Below are 23,769 nucleotides of genomic sequence, written 5' to 3' on the forward strand. Positions count from 1 at the left end.
GCCGGGAATAAACTGGACAAACAACCTCGTGGGGCAGAGCCGTGCGCAGCTCCTGGTCACGCGCGATGCCTGTTTCAGCAAAACAACCTCCTCCTTCCTCCTCCTCCACCTCTGCCTCGCTCCAGCGGCCTGTTCCCCCCTCTCCCTCTCCTAAATTGGGAGTCCGGAGCTGCCGGGAAGGACAGAAAAGGGGATGGAAGGGGGGCCGGAGCTGGGATGGGGGGACAGATTTCCAGTCTTCCACCTTGAGAGGCCCCAAGCACAGCTTAAGACGGGCAAAGGTCAATCAATCAATCAATCCATCGTATTTATTGAGCGCTTACTGTGTGCAGAGCACTGTACTAAGCGCTTGGGAAGTCCAAGTTGGCAACATCTAGAGACGGTCCCGACCCAACAGTGGGCTCACAGTCTAGAAGGGGGCAGGAGGCCTTCCCAGACTGAGCCCCTTCCTTCCTCTCCCCCTCGTCCCCCTCTCCATCCCCCCATCTTACCTCCTTCCCTTCCCCACAGCACCTGTATATATGGATATATGTTTGTACATATTTATTACTCTATTTATTTATTTTACTTGTACATATCTATTCTATTTTATTTTGTTAGTATGTTTGGTTTTGTCCTCTGTCTCCCCCTTTTAGACTGGGAGCCCAATGTTGGGTAGGGACTGTCTCTATATGTCGCCAATTTGTACTTCCCAAGCGCTTAGTACAGTGCTCTGCACACAGTAAGCGCTCAATAAATATGACTGATTGATTGATTGAAGGGGGAGACAGACAAAACCAAACAAAAACAAACCAAGGTCCCCCCTTGAAGGGTGCTCCAATCACCCTCCCTCCAGGCCACACCTCAACTTCCCGCTCACAGCCAGTCAATCATATTTATTGAGCATTTACTGTGTGCTTAGCACTAAGCGCTTGGGAGTCTCCCCCTTCTAGACTGTGAGCCCACTGTTGGGTAGGGACTGTCTCTACATGTTGCCGATTCGTACTTCCCAAGCGCTTAGTACAGTGCTCTGCACATAGTAAGCGCTCAATAAATACGATTGATGATGATGATGATGATGAGTATACGCTATAGTAATATAAAAGACACAGTCCCTGCCAACTTGAACTTCCCAAGCGCTTAGTCCAGTGCTCCGCACACAGTACGCGCGCAACAAATACGATCGAATGAATGAACGTCCACAGCCGGCTTGCAATCTAGAAGGGGAGAAAGACATGGCTATAAATATTTATTGAACGCCTGCTGTGGTCAGAGCACTGTAGTAATCGCTCAGGCGAATACAGAATTACAGTATAAAAGACACATTCCCTGCCCACAATGAGCTCACACTCCTGGCCCCGTCCGGCTTTCCAGAAATCCAAGAAGTAGGTGAGCCCACTGCTGGGTAGGGACCGTCTCTATATGTTGCCAACTTGTACCTCCCAAGCGCTTAGTACAGTGCTCTGCACACGGTAAGCGCTCAATAAATACGATTGGTTGATTGATTGATTGGCAAGGTGGCTGTGGAGAAGATGGTTTCTCTTTTGGAGGACTGTCATAGAGAAGCAGCGGAGCTCAATGGAAAGAGCCCGGGCTTGGGAGTCAGAGGTCATGGGTTCGAATCCCGGCTCCGCCACTTGTCAGCTGTGTGACCTTGGGCAAGTCACTTCACTTCTCTGGGCCTCAGTTCCCTCATCTGTAAAATGGGGATGAAGACTGTGAGCCCCCCGTGGGACAACCTGATCACCTCGTATCCCCCCCACCAGCGCTTAGAACAGTGCATTGCACATAGTAAGCGCTTAACAAATACCACCGTTATTATTATTATTATTACTGCTTCATTGCTCTGGCACTTTCATTCATTCATTCAATCGTATTGATTGAGCGCTTACTGTGTGCAGAGCACTGTACTAAGCGCTTGGGAAGTCCAAGTTGGCAACATCTAGAGACGGTCCCTACCCAACAGTGGGCTCACCGTCTAGAAGGGGGAGACAGTCAACAAAACCAAACATATTAACAAAATAAAATAAATAGAATAAATACGTACCTCAGCCCTGAATAACAACCACAACTCCACTTCCAGTGTTCATTATTAGTAATAATAATAATTCTGGTATTTGTTACGTGCTTACTATGGGCCAGGCACTGTACTAAGCGCTGGGGTGGATACAAGCAGCTCAGGTTGGACACAGACCCCGGCCCATCTGGGGCTCATGGTTTCAATCCCCATTTTACAGATGAGGTAACTGAGGCCCAGAGAAGTTAAGTGACTTGCCCAAGGTCACACAGCAGACACGTGGCAGAGGCAGGATTAGAACCCATGACCTTCTGACTCCTAAGCCCGGGCTCAATCCACTACGTCTCATTCCCCTCCTCCCCCTTTCCATCCCCCCCGCCTTACCTCCTTCCCTTCCCCACAGCACCTGTATATATGTATATATGTTTGTACATATTTATTACTCTATTTATTTATTTATTTTACTTGTACATATCTATTCTATTTATTTTGTTAATATGTTTTGTTTTGTTGTCTGTCTCCCCCTTCTAGACTGTGAGCCCACTGTTGGGTAGGGCCCGTCTCTAGATGTTGCCGACTTGTCCTTCCCAAGCGCTTAGTCCAGTGCTCTGCACACAGGAAGCGCTCAATAAATACGATTGAATGAATGAATGACCGTCTCTATGTTACCAACTTGTACTTCCCAAACGCTTAGTCCAGTGCTCTGCACACAGTAAGTGCTCAATGAATACGATTGAATGAATGAATGACCGTCTCCATATGTTGCCGACTTGTACTTCCCAACTGCTTAGTCCAGTGCTCTGCACACAGGAAGTGCTCAATAAATACGATTGAATGAATGAATGAATAGGGTCCGTCTCTCTATGTCGCCGACTTGGACTTCCCAAGCGCCTAGTACAGTGCTCTGCACACAGTAAGTGCTCAATAAATACAATTGAATGAGTAAGCGCTCAATAAATATGATTGAATGAATGAATGAATGACCGTCTCTATGTTACCAACTTGTATTTCTCAAGCGCTTAGTCCAGTGCTCTGCACACAGTAAGCGCTCAATAAATACGATTGAATGAATGAATGACCGTCTCCATATGTTGCCGACTTGTCCTTCCCAAGTGCTTAGTCCAGTGCTCTGCACACAGGAAGCGCTCAATAAATACGATTGAATGACTGAATGACCGTCTCTATATGTGACCGACTTGTCCTTCCCAAGTGCTTAGTCCAATGCTCTGCACACAGTAAGTGCTCAATAAATACAACTGAATGAGTAAGTGCTCAATAAATATGATTGAATGAATGAATGACCGTCTCTATGTTACCAACTTGTATTTCTCAAGCGCTTAGTCCAATGCTCTGCACACAGGAGGCGCTCAATAAATACGATTGAATGACTGAATGACCGTCTCTATATGTCGCCGACTTGGACTTCCCAAGTGCTTAGTCCAGTGCTCTGCACACAGTAAGCGTTCAATAAATACGATTGAATGACTGAATGACTGTCTCTATATGTGACCGACTTGTCCTTCCCAAGCGCTTAAGTCCAATGCTCTGCACACAGGAAGCGCTCAATAAATACGATTGAATGAATGAATAGGGACCGTCTCTCTATGTCGCCGACTTGTCCTTCCCAAGCGCTTCGTCCAGTGCTCTGCACACAGTAAGCGCTCAATAAATACGATTGAATGAATGAATGACCGAATGACCGTCTCTATATGATGGCATTTGTTAAACGCTTACTATGTGCAGAGCACTGTTCTAAGCGCTGGGGGGGATACAAGGTGATCAGGTTGTCCCACGGGGGGCTCCCAGTCTTAATTCCCATTTTACAGATGAGGGAACTGAGGCTCAGAGAAGTGAAGTGACTTGCCCAAGGTCACACAGCAGACATGTGGCAGAGCCAGGATTCGAACCCATGACCTCTGACTCCAAAGCCCGGGCTCATGTGACCAACTTGTCCTTCCCAAGCACTTAGTCCAGTGCTCTGCACACAGGAGGCGCTCAGTAAATACGATTGAATGAATGACCCTCTCTCTATAAGTGACCAAATTGTCCTTCCCCAGCGCTTAGTCCAGTGCTCTGCACACAGTAAGCGCTCAATAAATACGATTGAATGACTGAATGACCGCTTCTATATGTGACCGACGTCCTTCCCAAGCGCTTAGTCCAATGCTCTGCACACAGTAAGTGCTCAATAAATACAATTGAATAAGTGCTCAATAAATATGATTGAATGAATGAATGACCATCTCTATGTTACCAACTTGTACTTCTCAAGCACTTAGTCCAGTGCTCTGCACACAGTAAGTGCTCAATAAATACGATTGAATGAATGAATGACCGTCTCTATATGTTGCTGATTTGTCCTTCCCAAGCGCTTAGTCCAGTGCTCTGCACACAGGAGGCGCTCAATAAATACGATTGAATGAATGAATGACCCTCTCCATATGTGACCGACTTGTCCTTCCCAAGCGCTTAGTCCAATGCTCTGCACACAGGAAGCGCTCAATAAATACGATCGAATGAATGACCGTCTCTATATGTGACCAACTTGTCCTTCCCAAGAGCTTAGTCCAGTGCTCTGCACACAGTAAGCGCTCAATACGATTGAATGAATAGGGACCATCTCTCTATGTCGCTGACTTGTACTTCCCAAGCGCTTAGTCCAGTGCTCTGCACACAGTTAGCGCTCAATACATACGATTGAATGGATGAATGACCGTCTCTACATGTGACCGACTTGTCCTTCCCCAGCGCTTAGTCCAGTGCTCTGCACACAGGAAGCGCTCAATAAATACGACTGAATGACTGAATGACCGTCTCTACATGTGACCGACTTGTCCTTCCCAAGCGCTTAGTCCAGTGCTCTGCACACAGGAGGCGCTCAATAAATACGACTGAATGAATGAATGACCCTCTCTATATGCGACCGACTTGTCCTTCCCCAGCGCTTAGTCCAGTGCTCTGCACACAGGAGGCGCTCAATAAATACGATTGAATGAATGAATGACCCTCTCTATATGTGACCGACTTGTCCTTCCCAAGCGCTTAGTCCAGTGCTCTGCACACAGGAAGCGCTCAAAAAATACGATTGAATGAATGAATGACCGTCTCTGTGACCAACTTGTCCTTCCCAAGCGCTTAGTCCAGTGCTCTGCACACAGGAGGCGCTCAATAAATACGATTGAATGAATGAATGACCCTCTCTATATGCGACCGACTTGTCCTTCCCCAGCGCTTAGTCCAGTGCTCTGCACCCTGGAAGCGCTCAATAAATACGACTGAATGAGTAAGTGCTCAATAAATACGACTGAATGAATGACTGAATGAGTTCTCAATAAATACGATTGAATGGCTGACTGAATGAATGACTGAATGACTGAATGAGTTCCCAGGCTCTGAGGCGGCAGCTTGGGGCTCCCGCGCCCCCTGTGAGGTAAAAGGAGGACTACATTTCCCAGCAGGCCCCGGGCGGCTGACGCATGCGCACGGCCCTCCCGCTCCGGGACCGGGGACAGAAAAGTTGAGGCGCCGCCGCGCGCCTGCCCGCCGTTGCCGCCGCTTCGTTTCCACCTGGCCTGCGGTAAGCGGGGATGGAGGGGCCCCGAGGGCTGCGGCCGGAACGCGGGACCGGCCGGACCGGGAAACGGGGCCTCACACGGCCCCCACCGGGGAGCTCGACGAGGCCGCCCCGGAGCCCCAGAAGGAACTGCGCGTGCGCCAGCGCTGAGGCACCCCCCCCCCGTCCCTGCAGGAAGTGCGCGTGCGCTAGCGCTGAGGCGGCCCCCCCCCCGCCCCTGAAAGCAGTGCGCATACGCGCGCGCTGAGGCGGCCCCGGAGCCCCTGAAGGAAGTGCGCGTGCGCCAGCGCTGAGGCGGCCCCCCCCCCCCGGCCCCTGAAGGAAGTGCGCATGCGCGCGCGCGCTGAGGCGGCCCCCGGAGCCCCTGAAAGCAGTGCGCATACGCGCGCGCTGAGGCGGCCCCGGAGCCCCTGAAGGAAGTGCGCGTGCGCCAGCGCTGAGGCGGCCCCCCCCACCCGGCCCCTGAAGGAAGTGCGCATGCGCGCACGCGCTGAGGCGGTCCCCGGAGCCCCTGAAGGAAGTGCGCATGCGCGCGCACGCTGAGGCGGTCCCCGGAGCCCCTGAAGGAAGTGCGCGTGCGCCAGCGCTGAGGCGGCCCCCCCCCACCCGGCCCCTGAAGGAAGTGCGCATGCGCGCACGCGCTGAGGCGGCCCCCGGAGCCCCTGAAGGAAGTGCGCATGCGCGCGCGCTGAGGCGGCCCCCGGAGCCCCTGAAAGCAGTGCGCATGCGTACCCGCTGAGGCGGCCCCGGAGCCCCTGAAGGTAGTGCGCGTGCGCCAGCGCTGAGGCGCCCCCCCCCCTTCCCTTAAGGAAGTGCGCATGCGCGCGCGCTGAGGCGGCCCCCAGAGCCTCTCAAGGCGGTGTGCATGCGTACCCGCTGAGGCGGCCCCGGAGTCCCTGAAGGTAGTGCGCGAGCGCTGAGGCGCCCCCCGCCCCTGAAGGAAGTGCGCATGCGCGCGCTGAGGCGGCCCCGGAGCCCCTAAAAGCAGTGCGCATGCGTACCCGCTGAGGCGGCCCCGGAGCCCCTGAAGGAAGTGCGCGTGCGCGAGCGATGAGGCCCCCCCCGCCCCTGAAGGAAGTGCGCGTGCGCGAGCGCTGAGGCGCCCCTCCCCCAAGGCCCCTGAAGGAAGTGCGCGTGCGCGAGCGCTGAGACGCCCCTCCCCGGCTCCTGAAGGAAGTGCGCGTGCGCGTGCGCGCGCGCTGAGGCGGCCCCGGAGTCTCAGAAGGAAGCGCGCATGCGCACTTGCTGGAGGCAGCCCCGGGGCTCCTGAAGGAAGTGCGCATGCGCGTGCTCTGAGGCGGCTCCGGGGCCTCAGTTCCCTCATCTGTAAAATGGGGATGAAGACTGTGAGCGCCCCCGTGGCACCACCTGATCACCTTGTAACCTCCCTAGCGCTTAGAACAGTGCTTTGCACATAGTAAGCGCTTAATAAATGCCATCATTATTACCCCAGCGCTTAGAACAGTGCTTTGCACATAGGAAGCGCTTAATAAATGCCATCATTATTACCTCAGCGCTTAGAACAGTGCTTTGCACATAGGAAGCGCTTAATAAATGCCATCATTATTACCCCAGCACTTAGAACAGTGTTTTGCACATAGGAAGCGCTTAATAAATGCCATCATTATTACCCCAGCGCTTAGAACAGTGCTTTATTCATTCATTCATTTAATCATATTTATTGAGCGCTTACTGTGTGCAGAGCACTGTACTAAGCGCTTGGGAAGTTCAAGTTGGCAACATATAGAGACAGTCCCTACCCAACAGCGGGCTCACAGTCTAGAAGGGGGAGACAGAGAACAAAACCAAACATATTAACAGAATAAAACAAATAGAATAAATATGTACGAGTAAAATAAATCAATAAATAGAGTAATAAATCCGTACAAACATATATACATATATACAGGTGCTGTGGGGAGGGGAAGGAGGTAAGGCGGGGGGGAGGAGGGGGCTGAGTGTGGGAAGGCCTCCTGGAGGAGGTGAGCTCTCAGTAGGGCCTTGAAGGGAGGAAGAGAGCGAGCTTGGTGGATGTGGGGAGGGAAGCGCATATAACAAGCGCTTAATAAATGCCATCATTATTACCCCAGCGCTTAGAACAGTGTTTTGCACATAGGAAGTGCTTAATAAATGCCATTATTATTATTATTATTATCCCCCGGGTCTGGAATGCCCTCCCTCTGCCCATCCGCCAAGCTAGCTCTCTTCCTCCCTTCAAGGCCCTGCTGAGAGCTCACCTCCTCCAGGAGGCCTTCCCACACTCAGCCCCTTCCTTCCTCTCCCCCTCGTCCCCCTCTCCATCCCCCCCATCTTACCTCCTTCCCTTCCCCACAGCATCTGTATATATGTATATATGGTTGTACATATTTATTACTCTATTTATTTTACTTGTACCTATCTATCCTATTTATTTTATTTTGTTAGTATGTTTGGTTTTGTTCTCTGTCTCCCCCTTTTAGACTGTGAGCCCACTGTTGGGTAGGGACTGTCTCTACATGTTGCCAATCTGTACTTCCCAAGCGCTTAGTCCAGTGCTCTGCACATAGTAAGCGCTCAATAAATGCGATTGATGATGATGATGATGAGAGAGAGGGAGTGGGAAAAGTCCATACAGGTGGTGAGGGCTGCTAGAGGACGTCCCCCCAACCCGGCCCTGGCAGACCCACCCTTGGCCACCACCACCGTTGCCATGGTAACCCTGCAGCCACTTTGGATGCCCGGCCCGGGGCAGCGGCATTATGAGCTGTGACCCGAAGGCTTCACCGGGTCAGGCCGGGGGGACCACACGGGAAGCAGCGGCCGACGAGGAGGAGGAGGAGGAGGAAGAAGACGGGGCTCCCCTCCACTCACCCCCCTACCCAGGCCGCCATCACCAAGGAGCCTGCTTCTCTCTTCCCGGCTACTGGATTCTGGGCTGGTCGGAGCCGGGCGGGACCCCAGAATTGGCAGCCGTCTTAAATTAGGTCGGGGGGGGTGGTCGGTTGCTTAATAATAATAATAATAATGGCATTTGTTAAGCGCTTACTATCATCATCATCATCAATCGTATTTATTGAGCGCTTACTATGTGCAGAGCACTGTACTAAGCGCTTGGGAAGTACAAGTTGCTTACTATGTGCCGAGCACCGTCCTAAGAGCTGGGGGGAGATACGAGGTCATCAGGTTGTCCCCCACGGGGCTCACAGTCTTCACCCCCATTTTACAGATGAGGTCACTGAGGCCCAGAGAAGTTGAGTGACTTGCCCAAAGTCGCACAGCTGACAAGTGGCAGAGGCGGGATTAGAACCCATGACCTCTGACTCCCAAGCCCGGGATCTTTCCACTGAGCCACGCAGGCCTCCCCCTCCCCTCAGCACCCGGGAGTGGGAGCGGACTTCAACCCCCCGAGGTTTCGGGAGGTAATAATAATGGCATTTATTAAGCGCTTACTATGTGCAAAGCACTGTTCTGAGCATTGAGGCGGTAAAAGGAAGGGGTGGAGGAATTGAGGACGTTATGCGATCTATCAGTTGTATTCATTCATTCAATCATATCTATTGAGCACTTACTGTGTAGAGCACTGTACTAAGCGCATGTTCTGTCTCCCCCTTCTAGACTATGAGCCCACTGGTAGGGACCGTCTCTATATGTTGCCAACTTGTACTTCCCCAGCGCTTAGTCCAGTGCTCTGCACACAGTAAGTGCTCAATAAATACGATTGAATGAATGAATGAATGGGAAGTCCAAGTTGGCAACATATAGAGACGGTCCCTATCCAACAGTGGGCTCACAGTCTAGAAATCTATATTTATTCTTGTACATATTTACTCTTCTATTTATTTTGTTAGTGATGTGTATCTAGCTTTATTTTTGTTTATTCTGGTGACTTTCATTCATTCAATCATTCATTTGTATTTATTGAGCGCTTACCGTGTGCAGAGCACTGGACTAAGCACTTGGGAAGTACAAGTCGGTAACATATAGAGACGGTCATTCATTCATTCATTCAGTAGTATTTATTGAGCGCTTACTGTGTGCAGAGCACTGTACTAAGCGCTTGGGAAGTACAAGTCGATAACATATAGAGACATTCATTCATTCAGTTGTATTTATTGAGTGCTTACTGTGTGCAGAGCACTGGACTAAGCACTTGGGAAGTCCAAGTCGGCAACATCTAGAGACGGTCCCTACCCAACAGCGGGCTCACAGTCTAGAAGGGGGAGACAGAGAACAAAACATATTAACAAAATAAAATAAATAGAATAAATATGTACAAATAAAATAAATAAATAAATAGACTAATAAATACGTACAAACATATATACAGGTGCTGTGGGGAGGGGAAGGAGGTAAGGCGGCGGGGAACCCAACAACGGGCTCACAGTCTAGAAGGGGGAGACAGACAACGAAACAAAACACGTGGACAGGTGTCAAGTCGTCAGAATAAACAGAATTTTAGCTAAATGCACATCATTAACAAAATAAATGGAATAGTAAATATGTTACTAAAACATATTATAAACAAGTAAAACAAGTAAACGTATTACAAACATATTATAAACAAGTAAAACAACTTGTCTGCTGTGGGACCTTGGGAAAATCCCCGAGCATTTCTTTATCTCCGTTTCCCCTGAAACGGGGATTAAGACTCTGAGCTCCTTACGGGACGTGAACCGGGTTCAACCTGATTAACCTGTACCTGCCCCAGTGATAAGTACAACGCCTGGCACATAGTAAGCGCTTAACAGGTAGCATAAAAATAAAGTAAATAAGCGCTCCATAAATACCGTTGATCGGTTTTAAGCGATTATGGTCGCATAGGAAGCGCTTAACAAATACCACAATGATTATTATTACAGTTTAACGGGTACATTGCAGTGCTCTTTGCATTGTACCCCGTGTTTTGGTGTAAAGTGGGGGATTTAAAGGGGCCCAACCCTCCCAGGAGGGACTTTGGATCTGTGCTCTTTGAGCTTTGGGTAATCACCCCTCCCTCAGCCCTACAGCTTTTATCGGCGTACCTGTAAATTGCTTATTCATATCAATATCAGTCTCCTCCTCTAGAATGTAAGCTCGTTGTAGGTAGGGAACGTGTCTCTGCTTATTATTATATTGACACCTGACCACATGGTTTGTTTTGTTGTCTCCCCCTTCTAGACTGTGAGCCGGTTGTTGGGCAGGGACCGTGTCTATTGACTCCAAGCGCTTAGTCCAGTGCTCAGCACACAGTAAACGCTCAATAAATACGATCGAATGCATGAATGAATATTGTCGTCTCCCAAGTGCTTTAGGACAGGGCTCTGCACACCGTAAGTACTCAAGAAATACGATTGAATGAATGAATAAATCCCCTTGATTGACTGGACTTCTGTTCCCACTCCCACCGTCCCCCTGTCATTCATTCAGTCGTATTTATTGAGCGCTTACCGTGTGCAGAGCACTGGACTAAGCGCTTGGGAAGTCCAAGTCGGCAACATCTAGAGGCAGGCCCTACCCAACGACGGGCTTCCAGTCTAGAAGGGGGAGACGGACGACAAAACATGGGCACGGGTGTCGAAAACGTCAGAACAAATTGAACGCCGTTCTTTCTTGCAGGAATGGCTCTGGTGTCGGCCGACTCCCGCATCGCCGAGCTCCTCACCGAGCTGCATCAGCTGATCAAGCAAACCCAGGTAACCCCAGCCCCCCCCCCGCCCCTCCAAACCATTCCCCGTCCCGTCTCCCTCCTTGAAAGAAGAAAAGCGGGATGCCGGGAGGAATGCGGAATGCTGTACGTATTTCCTATCCTATTTATTTTGTTAATGATGTGCATCTAGCTTTATAACAATAATAATGGCATTTATTAAGCGCTTACTATGTGCAAAGCACCGTTCCAAGCGCCGGGGAGGTTACAAGGTGATCAGGTTGTCCCAAGGGGGGCTCACCGTCTTCATCCCCATTTGACAGATGAGGGAACTGAGACCCAGAGAAGTCAAGTGACTTGCCCGAAGTCACCCAGCTGACAGTTGGCCGAGCTGGGGTTTGAACCCGTGACCTCCGACTCCAAAGCCCGGGCTCCTTCCACCGAGCCACGCTGCTTCTCATAACTTATTTCTACTTATTCTGATGACTCGACAGCCGTCCACACGTTTTGTTTTGTCGTCCGTCTCCCCCTTCTAGGCTGTGAGCCCGTTGTTGGGTCGAGGCTATCTCTATTTGTTGCCGACTTGGACTTCCCAAGCGCTTAGTACAGTGTCTGCGCACAGTAAGCGCTCAATAAATGCAATTGAATGAATGAATGAATGCACACAGTAAGCTCTCAATAAATACGATTGAATGAATGAACGCTGAGGACTAGACCAGCGGAGTGAAGGGTAAAAAGTTGACAGGGGTGACGAAGTGACTAATAATAATGATGGCATTTATTAAGCGCTTACTATGTGCAAAGCACTGTTCTAAGCGCTCGGGAGGTTACAAGGTGATCAGGTTGTCCCACATGGGGGCTCCCAGTCTTCACCCCCATTTTACAGATGAGGTAATTGAGGCCCAGAGAAGTGAAGTGACTTGCCCAAAGTCACCCAGCTGACACGTGGCGGAGCCGGGGTTTGAACCCACGACCTCTGACTCCAAAGCCCGGGCTCTTTCCACCGAGCCACGCTGCTTTCTGCTTCTCTTTCAGTTGTAAGGAAATGTGCTGCCTTTCCAACCGACCGGAAGGTTTCATCATCTGTTTGGACATATTTATTACTCTATTTATTTATTTTACTTATACATATCTATTCTATTTATTTTATTTTGTTAGTATGTTTGGTTTTGTTCTCTGTCTCCCCCTTTTAGACTGTGAGCCCACTGTTGGGTAGGGACCGTCTCTAGATGTTGCCAATTTGTACTTCCCAAGCGCTTAGTACAGTGCTCTGCACAGAGTAAGCGCTCAATAAATACGATTGATGATGATCGTTTGTTTCCACAAAGTGTGTGTGACAGAGCCGGGTTTCTAAAATATATCCCAGGGTCAGGGAGGGAGGTGGAAGTTTGATTTATACAGTGAAGAGGGGGATTTGGGGGAAAATGGGCGCGAACAAGGGGCTCATAGGAGTGACCTGGATTGGGTAGTTGGGTTGAGCGCGATAAAGAAATAACGTCCAGGAGACGGGGCCCTTGATCTCCCATCCTCCTGTCTCTCCCCACTTCAATCCATAAGACGACGCACTAGAAAAGCATCAGCTTCCTTCCTCTCTCTCCTCACCTCAGCTCTTTCCTCCTCCTCTTTTTATTCTTTCTCCTTTTTTTCAGCTAATGGCATTTGCCGAGCACTCTCTCTGTGCCAGCCACCGTCCAGAGCACTGGGGTGGATACGAGCGAATCGGGTCGAACGGGGTCCCCGTCCCACGGGGGAGCTCACAGTTTCAGTACCCATTTTACAGATGAGGAGACTGAGGGCCAGGGAAGTGAAGGGAGTTGCCCAAGATCACCCAGCAGACAAGCTGTGTGCCTTCGGGCAAGTCCCAAGCGCTTGGTACAGTGCTCTGCACACAGTAAGCGCTCAGTAAATACGATTGAATGAATGAATGTTGTCTGTCCCCCCCACTTCTAGATTGGATTGTGAGCCCTTTGTTGGGCAGGGACCGTCCCTATCTGTTGCCGACTTGTCCTTCCCAAGCGCTTAGTACAGTGCTCTGCACACAGTAAGCGCTCAATAAATACGATTGAATGAATGAATGTTGTCTGACACCCGCCCCCCCCCCCCCCCCCCCCCCCCCCCCCGCCGTTCTAGCCTGTGAACCCGTTTTTGGGCAGGGACCGTCCCTATCTGTTGTCGATTTGTCCTTCCCAAGCGCTTAGTACAGTGCTCTGCACACAGTAAGCGCTCAATAAATACGATTGATTGAATGAATGAATGAATGAAAGTCACTTCACTTCTCTGGGCCTCAGTTCCCTCATCAGTAAAATGGGGATGAAGACTGGAAGCCCCCCATGGGACAACCTGATCACCTTGTAACCTCCCCAGTGCTTAGAACGGTGCTTTGCACATAGTAAGCGCTTAATAAATGCCATTATTATTATTATTAAGAGGTAGAACCAGAATTAGAACCCAGGTCCTCCCGACTCCCCAGCCTGGGCTTTATCCACTAGGCCACAGGGCCCCTCCCCTTGTCTTTCTCCCTTTCCCTCCTTGCCCTGGCCCTAGTTCCCCCTTGGAATCCAAAATGACAAATAATAATGATAATGATGGTATTTATTAAGCGCTTACTATGCGCAAAGCACTGTTCTAAGCACTGGCACTGTTCTAAGCGCCGCAGCCCTGCCTCAGGAGACTTCCATAAAGTCTCTGAAAGGGTTTTTTAAGGAACAGGAGAAGGAAGGAGAAGCAACAGGGTCTAGTCACGGGCCCGGGCCTCAGAAGGACCTGGGTTCCGATCTTGGCACCGCCACTTGGTAGCCGCGTGACCTTGGGGGCGAGTCCCTTCACTTCCCCGTGCCTCAGTTCCCTCATCTGGAAAATGGGAATTTAGACTGGGAGCTCCAGGTGGGACAGGGACCGTGTCCGATCCGATCAGCTTGTATCGATCCCACCGCTTAGTTAGAGCCTGGCACACAGTAAGCGCTTACAGAAGTGCCATTTAAAAAAGAAATAAATGTTTGAAAAAAAGGATCTCTGGGACTTCTTCCTCCAAATCGCTCCCCGCCCCCCGCCCCGGCCTTCTTGTTTCTCCCCTCCCGTCTTTTCAGGAGGAGCGCTCCCGGAGTGAACACAACCTGGTGAACATCCAGAAGACCCACGAGAGGATGCAAACCGAGAACAAGAGTGAGTGGTAGAAGCGGGGAGGGGACACCAGCCCGGCTTTTCGAAAGACCGGCGCTCATGGGGTTTCCTTTCTGTCTGTGTTCCGTTTCCAGTCTCCCCCTATTACCGGACAAAGCTGCGAGGTCTTTATACCACCGCGAAGGCGGATGCAGAGGCCGAATGCAAGTGAGTGCGGAGAGAATCCCTCCTCTCCCCTGCACCCCCACAAGACCGGGGTACCCCCTGTCTCTTTTCCCGCCCTTCGTACTTTTCCTCCCGCTGTGCCCTCCCTCTTCCACTTCCTCGCCACCCGTATCTTCCGTCCACCTCCTCTCTCTCCTCTCCCGTACCGCTCATTGTTTCTCCTTACTCTTCTGTTCACTTCCTCTCTCCTCCTGTCCCTCTCTCGGCCCATCCTCTCTGCTCATTGCTTCTCGCTTTTCTGTCCGCTTCCTCTCTCCTCCCCATCCCTCTCCGCTCATCACTTCTCCTCGCTCTTCTGTCCCCCTCCTTCGGCCCCCTCTCTGTTCATTGCTTCTCCGCGCTCTTCTGTCCCCCTCCCTTCTCTGCTCATCGCTTCTCCGCGCTCTTTTGTCCACCTCCTCTCTTCTCCCCTGTCCCCCTCTCGGCTTGTCCTCTCAGATCATTTCTCTCCTTACTCTTCTGTTCACTTCCTCTCTCGGCCCATTCTCTCTGCGCATTTCTTCTCCTCGCTCTTCTGTCCGCTTCCTCTCTCCTCCCCATCTCTCTCCGCTCATTGCTTCTCCTCGCTCTTCTGTCCCCCTCTTTTGGCCCCCTCTCTGCTCATTGCTTCTCCATGCTCTTCTGTCCGCCTCCCTTTTCTGCTCGTTGCTTCTCCGCGCTCTTCTGTCCACCTCCCCTTTCCTCCCCTTTCCTCCCCTGTCCACCGCCTTCAGCCTCCCCTCTCTGGTCATTACTTCTCCTCATTCTTCTGTCCACCTCCTCTCTCCTCCCCGTCCCCCTCTCGGCTTGTCCTCTCAGAGCATTTCTCTCCTAATTCTTCTGTTCACTTCCTCTATCCTGTCCCTCTCTCGGCCCTTCCTCTCTACTCATTGCTTCTCCTCTCTAATCTGTCCGCTTTCTCTGTCCTCCCCATCCGTCTCTGCTCATTGCTTCTCCTCGCTCTTCTGTCCCCCTCCTTCGGCCCCCTCTCTGCTCATTGCTTCTCCATGCTCTTCTGTCCGCCTCCCTTTTCTGCTCATTGCTTCTCCTCGCTCTTCTGTCCCCCTCCTTCGGCCCCCTCTCTGCTCATTGCTTCTCCACGCTTTTCTGCCCGCCTCCCTTTTCTGCTCATTGCTTCTCCGCGCTCTTCTGTCCACCTCCCCTTTCCTCCCCTGTCCACCGCCTTCAGCCTCGCCTCTCCGGTCATTACTTCTCCTCATTCTTCTGTCCACCTCCTCTCTCCTCCCCTGTCCCCCTCTCGGCTTGTTCTCTCAGATCATTTCTCTCCTAATTCTTCTGTTCACTTCCTCTCTCCTGTCCCTCTCTCGGCCCTTCCTCTCTGCTCATTGCTTCTCCTCTCTAATCTGTCCGCTTTCTCTGTCCTCCCCATCCCTCTCTGCTCATTGCCTCTCCTCACTCTTCTGTCCCCCTCCTTCGGCCCCCTCTCTGTCCATTGCTTCTCCGCGCTCTTCTGTCCACCTCGCTTCTCTGATCATTGCTTCTCCACGCTCTTCTGTCTACCTCACCTTTCCTCCCCATCCACCGCCCTCAGCCTCCAGTCATTACTTCTCCTCATTCTTCTGTCCACCTCCTCTCTCCTCCCCTGTCCCCCTCTCGGCTTGTCCTCTCAGATCATTTCTCTCCTTACTCTTCTGTTCACTTCCTCTGTCCTGTCCCTCTCTCGGCCCATCCTCTCTGCTCGTTGCTTCTCCTCGCTCTTCTGTCCTTTTCCTCTCTCCTCCCCATCTCTCTCCACTCATTGCTTCTCCTTGCTCTTCTGCCCCCCTCCTTTGGCCCCCTTTCCGCTCATTGCTTCTCCTCGCTCTTCTGTTCCCCCTCCTTCGGCCCCACTCTGCTCATTGCTTCTCCGCGCTCTTCTGTCCACCTCCCCTTTCCTCCCGTGTCCACTGCCTTCAGCCTCCCCTCTCCGGTGATTACTTCTCCTCCTTCTTCTGTCCACCTCCTCTCTCCTCCCCTATGCCCCTCTCGGCTTGTCCTCTCAGATCATTTCTCTCCTCACTCTTCGGTCCACCTCCTTCGGCCTCCGTCAATCGTTGATCGTCAATTGTCGCTCACTACGTGCCAGGCTGGGGTGGATGCAAGCTAATGGGATTGGACACAGTCCCCGTCTCCCATGGGGCTCACAGTCTCAATCCCCGTTTTACAGATGAGGGAACTGAGGCACAGAGGAGTCAAATGAGTTGCCCAAGGTCATACAGCTGTCAAGTGGAGGTGGCGGGAATAGAACTCAGGTCTTTCTGATTCACAGGCCCGTGCTGTATCCACTGTGCCATGCTGCTTCTATTTTCTACCCTCTGTCAGCCCCTTGCTTATGGCTTCTGAGACCTGGGCCCCTCAGGGTGCTCCTGCTCAGAGACAGGAGTGGACAGAGAAGAGAAGAGGCGGGGGCCCAAAGCGAGGGTCCCGCAGGGGAAACAAACCCCTCTGGCCCCCCGGGAGCCTGGCTGGCCGGTGTCGGTCTCCGGGGATTCCCTGGAAAAACAAGGCACCGCTTCTGCGGTTCTCGGGCTCTAAAAATGTTCTAAAACATCTCAAGGAGCTGAAGTTCAAACACGTAGGCTAGGCCAGCCTCAAGTGGGGCACAGAAGAATTCCAGAAGCGGAGGGTGGGAGGGAGGGAGGATAGAAGAAGCAGCGTGGCTCGGCGGAAGGAGCCCGGGCTTTGGAGTCAGAGGTCAGGGGTTCAAATCCCGGCTCCGCCAATCGTCAGCTGGGTGACTTTGGGCAAGTCACTTCACTTCTCTGGGCCTCAGTTCCCTCATCTGGAAACTGGGGATGAAGACTGGGAGCCCCCGGTGGGACATGGACTGTGTCCAACCTGATTAGCTTGTATAGATCAATCAATCAATCAATCAATCGTATTTATTGAGCGCTTACTATGTGCAGAGCACTGTACTAAGCGCTTGGGAAGTACAAATTGGCAACACATAGGGACAGTCCCTACCCAACAGTGGGCTCACAGTCTAAAAGGGGGAGACAGAGAACAGAACCAAACATACCAACAAAATAAAATAAGTAGGATAGAAATGTACAAGTAAAATAAATAAATAAATAAATAAATAGAGCAATAAATATGTACAACCATATATACATATATACAGGTGCTGTGGGGAAGGGAAGGAGGTAAGATGGGGGGATGGAGAGGGGGACGAGGGGGAGAGGAAGGAAGGGGCTCAGTATGGGAAGGCCTCCTGGAGGAGGTGAGCTTTCAGCAGGGCCTTGAAGGGAGGAAGAGAGCGAGCTTGGCGGAGGGGCAGAGGGAGGGCATTCCAGGCCCGGGGGAGGACGTGGGTCGGGGGTCGATGGCGGGACAGGCGAGAACGAGGTACGGTGAGGAGGTTAGCGGTGGAGGAGCGGAGGGTGCGGGCTGGGCTGGAGAAGGACAGAAGGGAGGTGAGGTAGGAGGGGGCGAGGGGATGGATGGATGGACAGCCTTGAAGCCCAGGGTGAGGAGTTTCTGCCTGATGCGCAGATTGATTGGTAGCCACTGGAGATTTTTGAGGAGATTTTGAGGAGATTTAGATCCCAGAATATACAGCACCTGACATACAGTAAGCACCGCCCTACTGCCTTCCCTTCCCCACAGCACCTGTATATATGTTTGTACAGATTTATTACTCTATTTATTTATTTAGTTATTTATTTATTTATTTTACTTGTACATAGCTAGTCTATTTATTTTATTTTGTTAGTATGTTTGGTTTTGTTCTCTGTCTCCCCCTTTTAGACCGTGAGCCCACTGTTGGGTAGGGACTGTCTCTAGATGTTGCCAATTTGTACTTCCCAAGCGCTTAGTACAGTGCTCTGCACACAGTAAGCGCTCAATAAATACGATTGATGATGATGATGATGGGGATGAAGACTGTGAGCCCCGCCGTGGGACAACCCGATCACCTTCTAACCTCCCCAGCGCTTGGAACAGTGCTTTGCACAGAGTAAGCGCTTAATAAATGCCATTATTATTATCACCTGTATATAGGTTTGTACGTATTTATTACTCTATTTTATTTGTACATATTCTATTTATTTTATTTTGTTAATATGTTTTGTTGTCTGTCTCCCCCTTCTAGACTGTGAGCCCGCTGTTGGGTAGGGACCATCTCTATATGTCACCAACTTGTACTTCCCAAGCGCTTAGTCCAGTGCTCTGCACACAGTAAGCGCTCAATAAATACGATTGAATGAATGAATGAATGAATGAGGGGGTCCTCCAAAATGCCCACTTGAAATGGCTCACGGGGGGCTGTCAGGGCAGGGGAAAAGCCGGGACTGGAGCCTGGGCATTCTGGGTTAGAGCAAGGGTTTTGTAACCTTGGGCAAGTCACTTCACTTCTCTGGGCCTCAGTTTCCTCATCTTTAAAATGGGGATGACGACTGTGAGCCCCCGGTGGGACATGGACTGTGTCCAACCTGATTAGCCTGTTTATATCCCAGAATATACAGCACCTCACATACAGTAAGCACCGCCCTACCTCCTTCCCCTCCCCACAGCACCTGTATATATGTTTGTACAGATTTATTACTCTATTTATTTTACTTGTACATATTTACTATTCTATTTCTTTTATTTTGTTAACGACGTGCATCTAGCTGTACTTCCATTTATTCTGATGCCTTGAGACCTGCTCACATGTTTTGTTTCGTCGTCTTTCTCCCCCTTCTAAACTATGAGCCCGTTGTCGATCACCTTCTAACCTCCCCAGCGCTTGGAACGGTGCTTTGCACATAGTAAGCGCTTAATAAATGCCATTATTATTATCACCTGTATATATGTTTGTACTTATTTATTACTCTATTCCATTTGTACATATTCTGTTTATTTTATTTTGTTAATATGTTTTGTTTTGTCGTCTGTCTCCCCCTTCTAGACTGTGAGCCCGTTGTCGGGTAGGGACCGTCTCCGTATGTTGCCGACTTGGACTTCCCAAGCGCTTAGTCCAGTGCTCTGCACGCAGTAAGGGCTCAATAAATACGACTGAAGGAACGAATGAACGAACCAAGATCATTTAAAAAAAAAAAGTGACGTTTCAGCTTGGTCACGGAAGATCGCACAAGCGCTTCACCGCCCGTTTTTCTCCCTTCCATCCTCTTTAGCATCTTGCGCAAAGCTCTGGATAAAATCGCTGAGATAAAATCCCTCCTGGAAGAGCGGCGTATCGGTGAGTCGGAATCTTTCCCTGGCCTCACGAGGAGATTGTCAATTTTCCGAGGGCGAGGGAGAGCCCTGGCTGTCCACCTGCACACAGTGGGGACCCCGTAGGGAGGAGAGAGATTGAGGGAAGGGTGTCTTGCTCAGTCCCCAGCGGGAAGGTGGTTCCAGGGGTTTCTTGGCCTAAGGGGAATCAATCAATCAATCAATCAATCAATCGTATTTATTGAGCGCTTACTGTGTGCAGAGGAAGGTCGAGGGAGGTCATCCCCTCTTTTGCAAGGGGTTTTGACATAACGTTTCAGGTTTTTCCAGGAAGCGTCTCCCCCCCTAAATTTGTACCTCCCATAATCGCTCTCGGTCGCTCTTGCTCCCTCACTCCGTCCTCTTGTGATCCCTGAGAGGTCAGAAAGGGGTGGGTTTCTTAGCCCTGTTTCTGCGCACTCTGACAGTTTGGATTATTTTTTTCCATTTTTGCTGATTGCTCCCCGAGCCTTCAGGGGAGCCCCGCGGGGCAAACGGAAGACATCCCAAAACGGTTCCTCCGCTTTGAGAAGCGGCCTGGCTCAATGGAAAGAGCCCGGGCTTGGGAGTCAGGGGTCGTGGGTTCAAATCCCGGCTCCGCCACTTGTCAGCTGGGTGACTTTGGGCAAGGCACTTCACCGGGCCTCAGTGACCTCATCCGTAAAATGGGGATGAATAATAATAATAATGTTGGCATTTGTTAAGCGCCGACTATGTGCAGAGCACTGTTCTAAGCGCTGCAAGCTGATCATGTTTTTAGACTGTGAGCCCACTGTTGGGTAGGGACTGTCTCTATATGTTGCCAGTTTGTACTTCCCAAGAGCTTAGTACAGTGCTCTGCACACAGTAAGCGCTCAATAAATACGATTAATGATGGTGATCTTGTTGTCCCACGTGGGGCTCCCAGTCTTCATCCCCATTTTACAGATGAGGGACCCGAGGCTCAGAGAAGTTAAGCGGCTTGCCCAAGGTCACACAGCAGACATGTGGCGGGGTTGGGATTCGAACCCGTGACCTTTGACCCCAAAGCCCGGGCTCTTTCCACTGAGCCACGCTGCTTCTCGAGACTGGGAGTCCCAAGTGGGACAACCTGATCCCCTTGTAACCTCCCCAGTGCTTAGAACAGTGCTTTGCTCATAGTAAGCGCTTAACAAATGCCATCATTATTGTTATTACTTCCCCAATTCTCAGTGTGGCCCCTTTGATGTGACTGAGGAGCGGAGACCCGAAATGAATTTTAAATTATGAACACTCACTCTTGACCACTTAATCAATCATTTGTTGCCAATTTAACCCCCAGCCTGATTTTCTTCAGGCCTTAGGTCGGTCTCACCTGTGGGTCGTCTTGAGGCTCCAGGAGGCACAAACGCTCACCCTAATTAAAACCCACCTCTCGGCTCTAATTAAGAATAATCATAATAGCAATAGTGATACCCGATAAGCACTTACTGGGTGGCGAACGCAGAGAAACAGCGTGGCTCAGTGGAAAGAGCCCGGGCTTTGGAGTCAGAGGTCATGGGTTCGACTCCCGACTCCACCACATGACTGCTGTGTGACCTTGGGCAAGTCACTTAACTTCTCTGAGCCTCAGTTACCTCATCTGTAAAATGGGGATTAAGATTGTGAGCCCCACATGGGGCAACTTGATCACCTTGTATCCTCCCCAGCGCTTAGAACAGTGCTCTGCACATAGTAAGCGCTTAACAAATGCCATCATTATTATTATTATTATTATTATTACTAAACACCGGCATAGATTGAAGACCGCCAGTTAGCACAGCGCCTGTCCCCACATGGGGCCCACGGTCTGCGTCAGTCAGTCGGTCATATTTACTGAGTGCTTACCGTGCGCAGAGCACTGTACTGAGCGCTCGGGAGAGTACACTCGTGGCTCAGTGGAAAGAGCGCGGGCTTGGGAGCCAGAGGTCATGGGTTCGAATACCAGCCCCGCGACATTGGGCAAGTCACTTCTCTGAGCCTCAGTTTCCCCATCTGGAAAATGGGGATGAGGACTGTGAGCCCCGCGGGGGACAACCTGATCACCTTGTATCCCCCCCAGCGCTTAGGACAGTGCTCTGCACATAGTAAGCGCTTAACAAATGCCATCATCGTTATTATTATCATTACGCTACAACCATCTAGCAGTCACATGCCTGCCCACCACGAGCCGACAGTCTAGTAGGGCTGGGTAGGAGGGCGGCCAGGTGTCGTATCCCCGTTTTCCAGATGACCAAACCGAGGCCCCCCCGAAAGGTAAATGACTTGCTCAAGGTCCCACGGCAGGGTTGGGTGCCCCAGAAGTGGAGGCGGGTCGGGGGTGCGAGGCCCGAGGACGGCACTCGGGAGAGGGGATGCTTGGGGCGGGGGATTGGAGGAGGAGGAAGGGGGCCCGACCTCAGCGTGTTGTCCCCCCAACCCCCAACAGCGGCGAAGATCGCGGGACTGTACAATGACTCCGAGCCACCGCGGAAAACCATGCGCCGGGGCGTGCTGATGACTCTGCTGCAGCAGTCGGCCATGACGCTGCCCCTCTGGATCGGGAAGCCCGGGGACAAGTGAGCGTCGGAGGCGAGGCCTCCGTCGGGGCCCGGCGGCGGAGGCGGGTGGGTGGGCCGGGACCCCGGGACCCCAGGACCCCGGCCCCGGGGGCCGTGACGGGGCCTCTTCCTCCCCGCAGACCCCCGCCTCTCTGCGGCGCCATCCCTGCCTCCGGGGACTACGTGGCCAAGCCCGGGGACAAGGTGGCCGCCCGGGTGAAGGCCGTGGACGGCGACGAGCAGTGGATCCTGGCCGAGGTCGTCACCTACAGCCACGCCACCAACAAGTGAGCGGACGCCCCGGCGAGGGGCCCGGGGTCTCCCCTCCTCGCCCCCCGCCCCGCTGCCCGAGTGGGGGTCCCTCGGGTCCCGGGGTGGCGCGGGGAAGGGCTCGCCGCAGCCCGTCTCTTCCGGCCGCAGGTACGAGGTGGACGACATCGACGAGGAAGGCAAAGAGTGAGTGACGGGACCGCCGGGGAGGGCGGGCGGGCGGGCGGGGAGAGGCCTGGCTCGGGCCGGGGGAGCCGGAGCCCCCGAGGGGAGGAGGCTCCCCGGCCCGGCTGAGGGGGGGCCTCCCTCCGTCGTCCTCGCAGACGGCACACGCTGAGCCGCCGCCGCATCATCCCGCTGCCCCAGTGGAAGGCCAACCCCGAGACAGACCCGGAGGCCCTCTTCCAGAAGGACCAGCTGGTGCTGGCACTCTACCCGCAGACGACCTGCTTCTACCGGGCCCTCATCCACGCCCCTCCGCAGCGGGTAGATCGAGGGCCGGGGGGCCGGGGTTCGGGGGCCGACCTCCTCCTCCGCGGCCGGGGCTCGGACGTGACGGGTCGGAAAGGGGCCGCAGTCTGCCGGGCTCGGGTCGACCCAAGGGGAAGAGCGCTTCCTCTCTCCTCCCGCCCGCCCCGTGCCTCGGCCTGTCGCGGCCCCCTTTCCCGCTTGCCGGTCCAGTTCTCTTTGGCCGTGGAGACCCCAAGAAATGGAAACGGAAAGGGTTACCCCTGGGGTGGGTGGTTCGGAGGTACGGGGTTCGGATGTACCGTCGGGTCTCCTTCCCTGGAAAGACCCCTCCCCCGGGGGCAGCCCCGTCCGTGGGGGCCGGGGCCGGGGCGGGCTCGTTCGGCCCAAGAACCCCTCGAGCTCCCTTTCCTCCTCGACAAGATCGGTCGAGTGATCGACCGGTCGATTGTCTCGGTAGCCTCAAGATGACTACTCAGTCCTGTTCGAAGACACCTCCTATCCCGACGGCTACTCCCCTCCTCTCAACGTGGCCCAGAGGTACGTGGTGGCCTGCAAGGAGCCCAAGAAGAAGTGACGGGAAGCGGGGAACCACCCCGCCCTTGCCCCTTTTGGCCTGGCGTCTCCCGTTCGCGGGGGAGGAGTGTTGCGTTTTCACCTGCTCAAATAAACCGCCCTTTCCTCCCTCCTTCTCCTCTGCGCTCCGGCCAGATCCGGCTTCCCCTCCGCCTGGTGGAATTTTTACCCAACTTCCTCCTTAAATGAGGAAAGGGAAATCTAGGTGGTCGAGAGCCAGGACGCGGGC

At 52.5% G+C, this 23,769-nt stretch overlaps 1 protein-coding gene across 6 annotated transcripts; it reads left to right on the forward strand.

Moving 5' to 3' along the window:
• Positions 1-5,498: 5,498 nt before the first annotated feature.
• SGF29 (SAGA complex associated factor 29) lies at positions 5,499-23,749 on the forward strand. Of its 6 annotated transcripts, none has more exons than XM_038763053.1 (10): positions 5,499-5,573; positions 11,145-11,221; positions 14,259-14,334; positions 14,427-14,499; positions 19,611-19,675; positions 22,115-22,244; positions 22,367-22,513; positions 22,647-22,682; positions 22,863-22,982; positions 23,425-23,749. In XM_038763053.1, exons 2-10 carry the CDS (start codon positions 11,147-11,149, stop codon positions 23,723-23,725), a joined length of 1,023 nt encoding a protein of 340 aa, XP_038618981.1. In that variant the 5' UTR covers positions 5,499-5,573; positions 11,145-11,146; the 3' UTR covers positions 23,726-23,749. The 6 variants fall into 6 exon arrangements, with proteins under 6 accessions (XP_038618981.1, XP_038618984.1, XP_038618982.1 ...); XM_038763056.1 differs by lacking the exon at positions 5,499-5,573 and adding an exon at positions 6,322-6,331; XM_038763054.1 differs by lacking the exon at positions 5,499-5,573 and adding an exon at positions 6,530-6,600.
• The last annotated feature ends 20 nt before the right edge of the window (positions 23,750-23,769 follow it).

Source organism: Tachyglossus aculeatus, chromosome 21 (assembly GCF_015852505.1).
Source record: "Tachyglossus aculeatus isolate mTacAcu1 chromosome 21, mTacAcu1.pri, whole genome shotgun sequence".
In the NCBI taxonomy this organism is placed as follows: domain Eukaryota; kingdom Metazoa; phylum Chordata; class Mammalia; order Monotremata; family Tachyglossidae; genus Tachyglossus; species Tachyglossus aculeatus.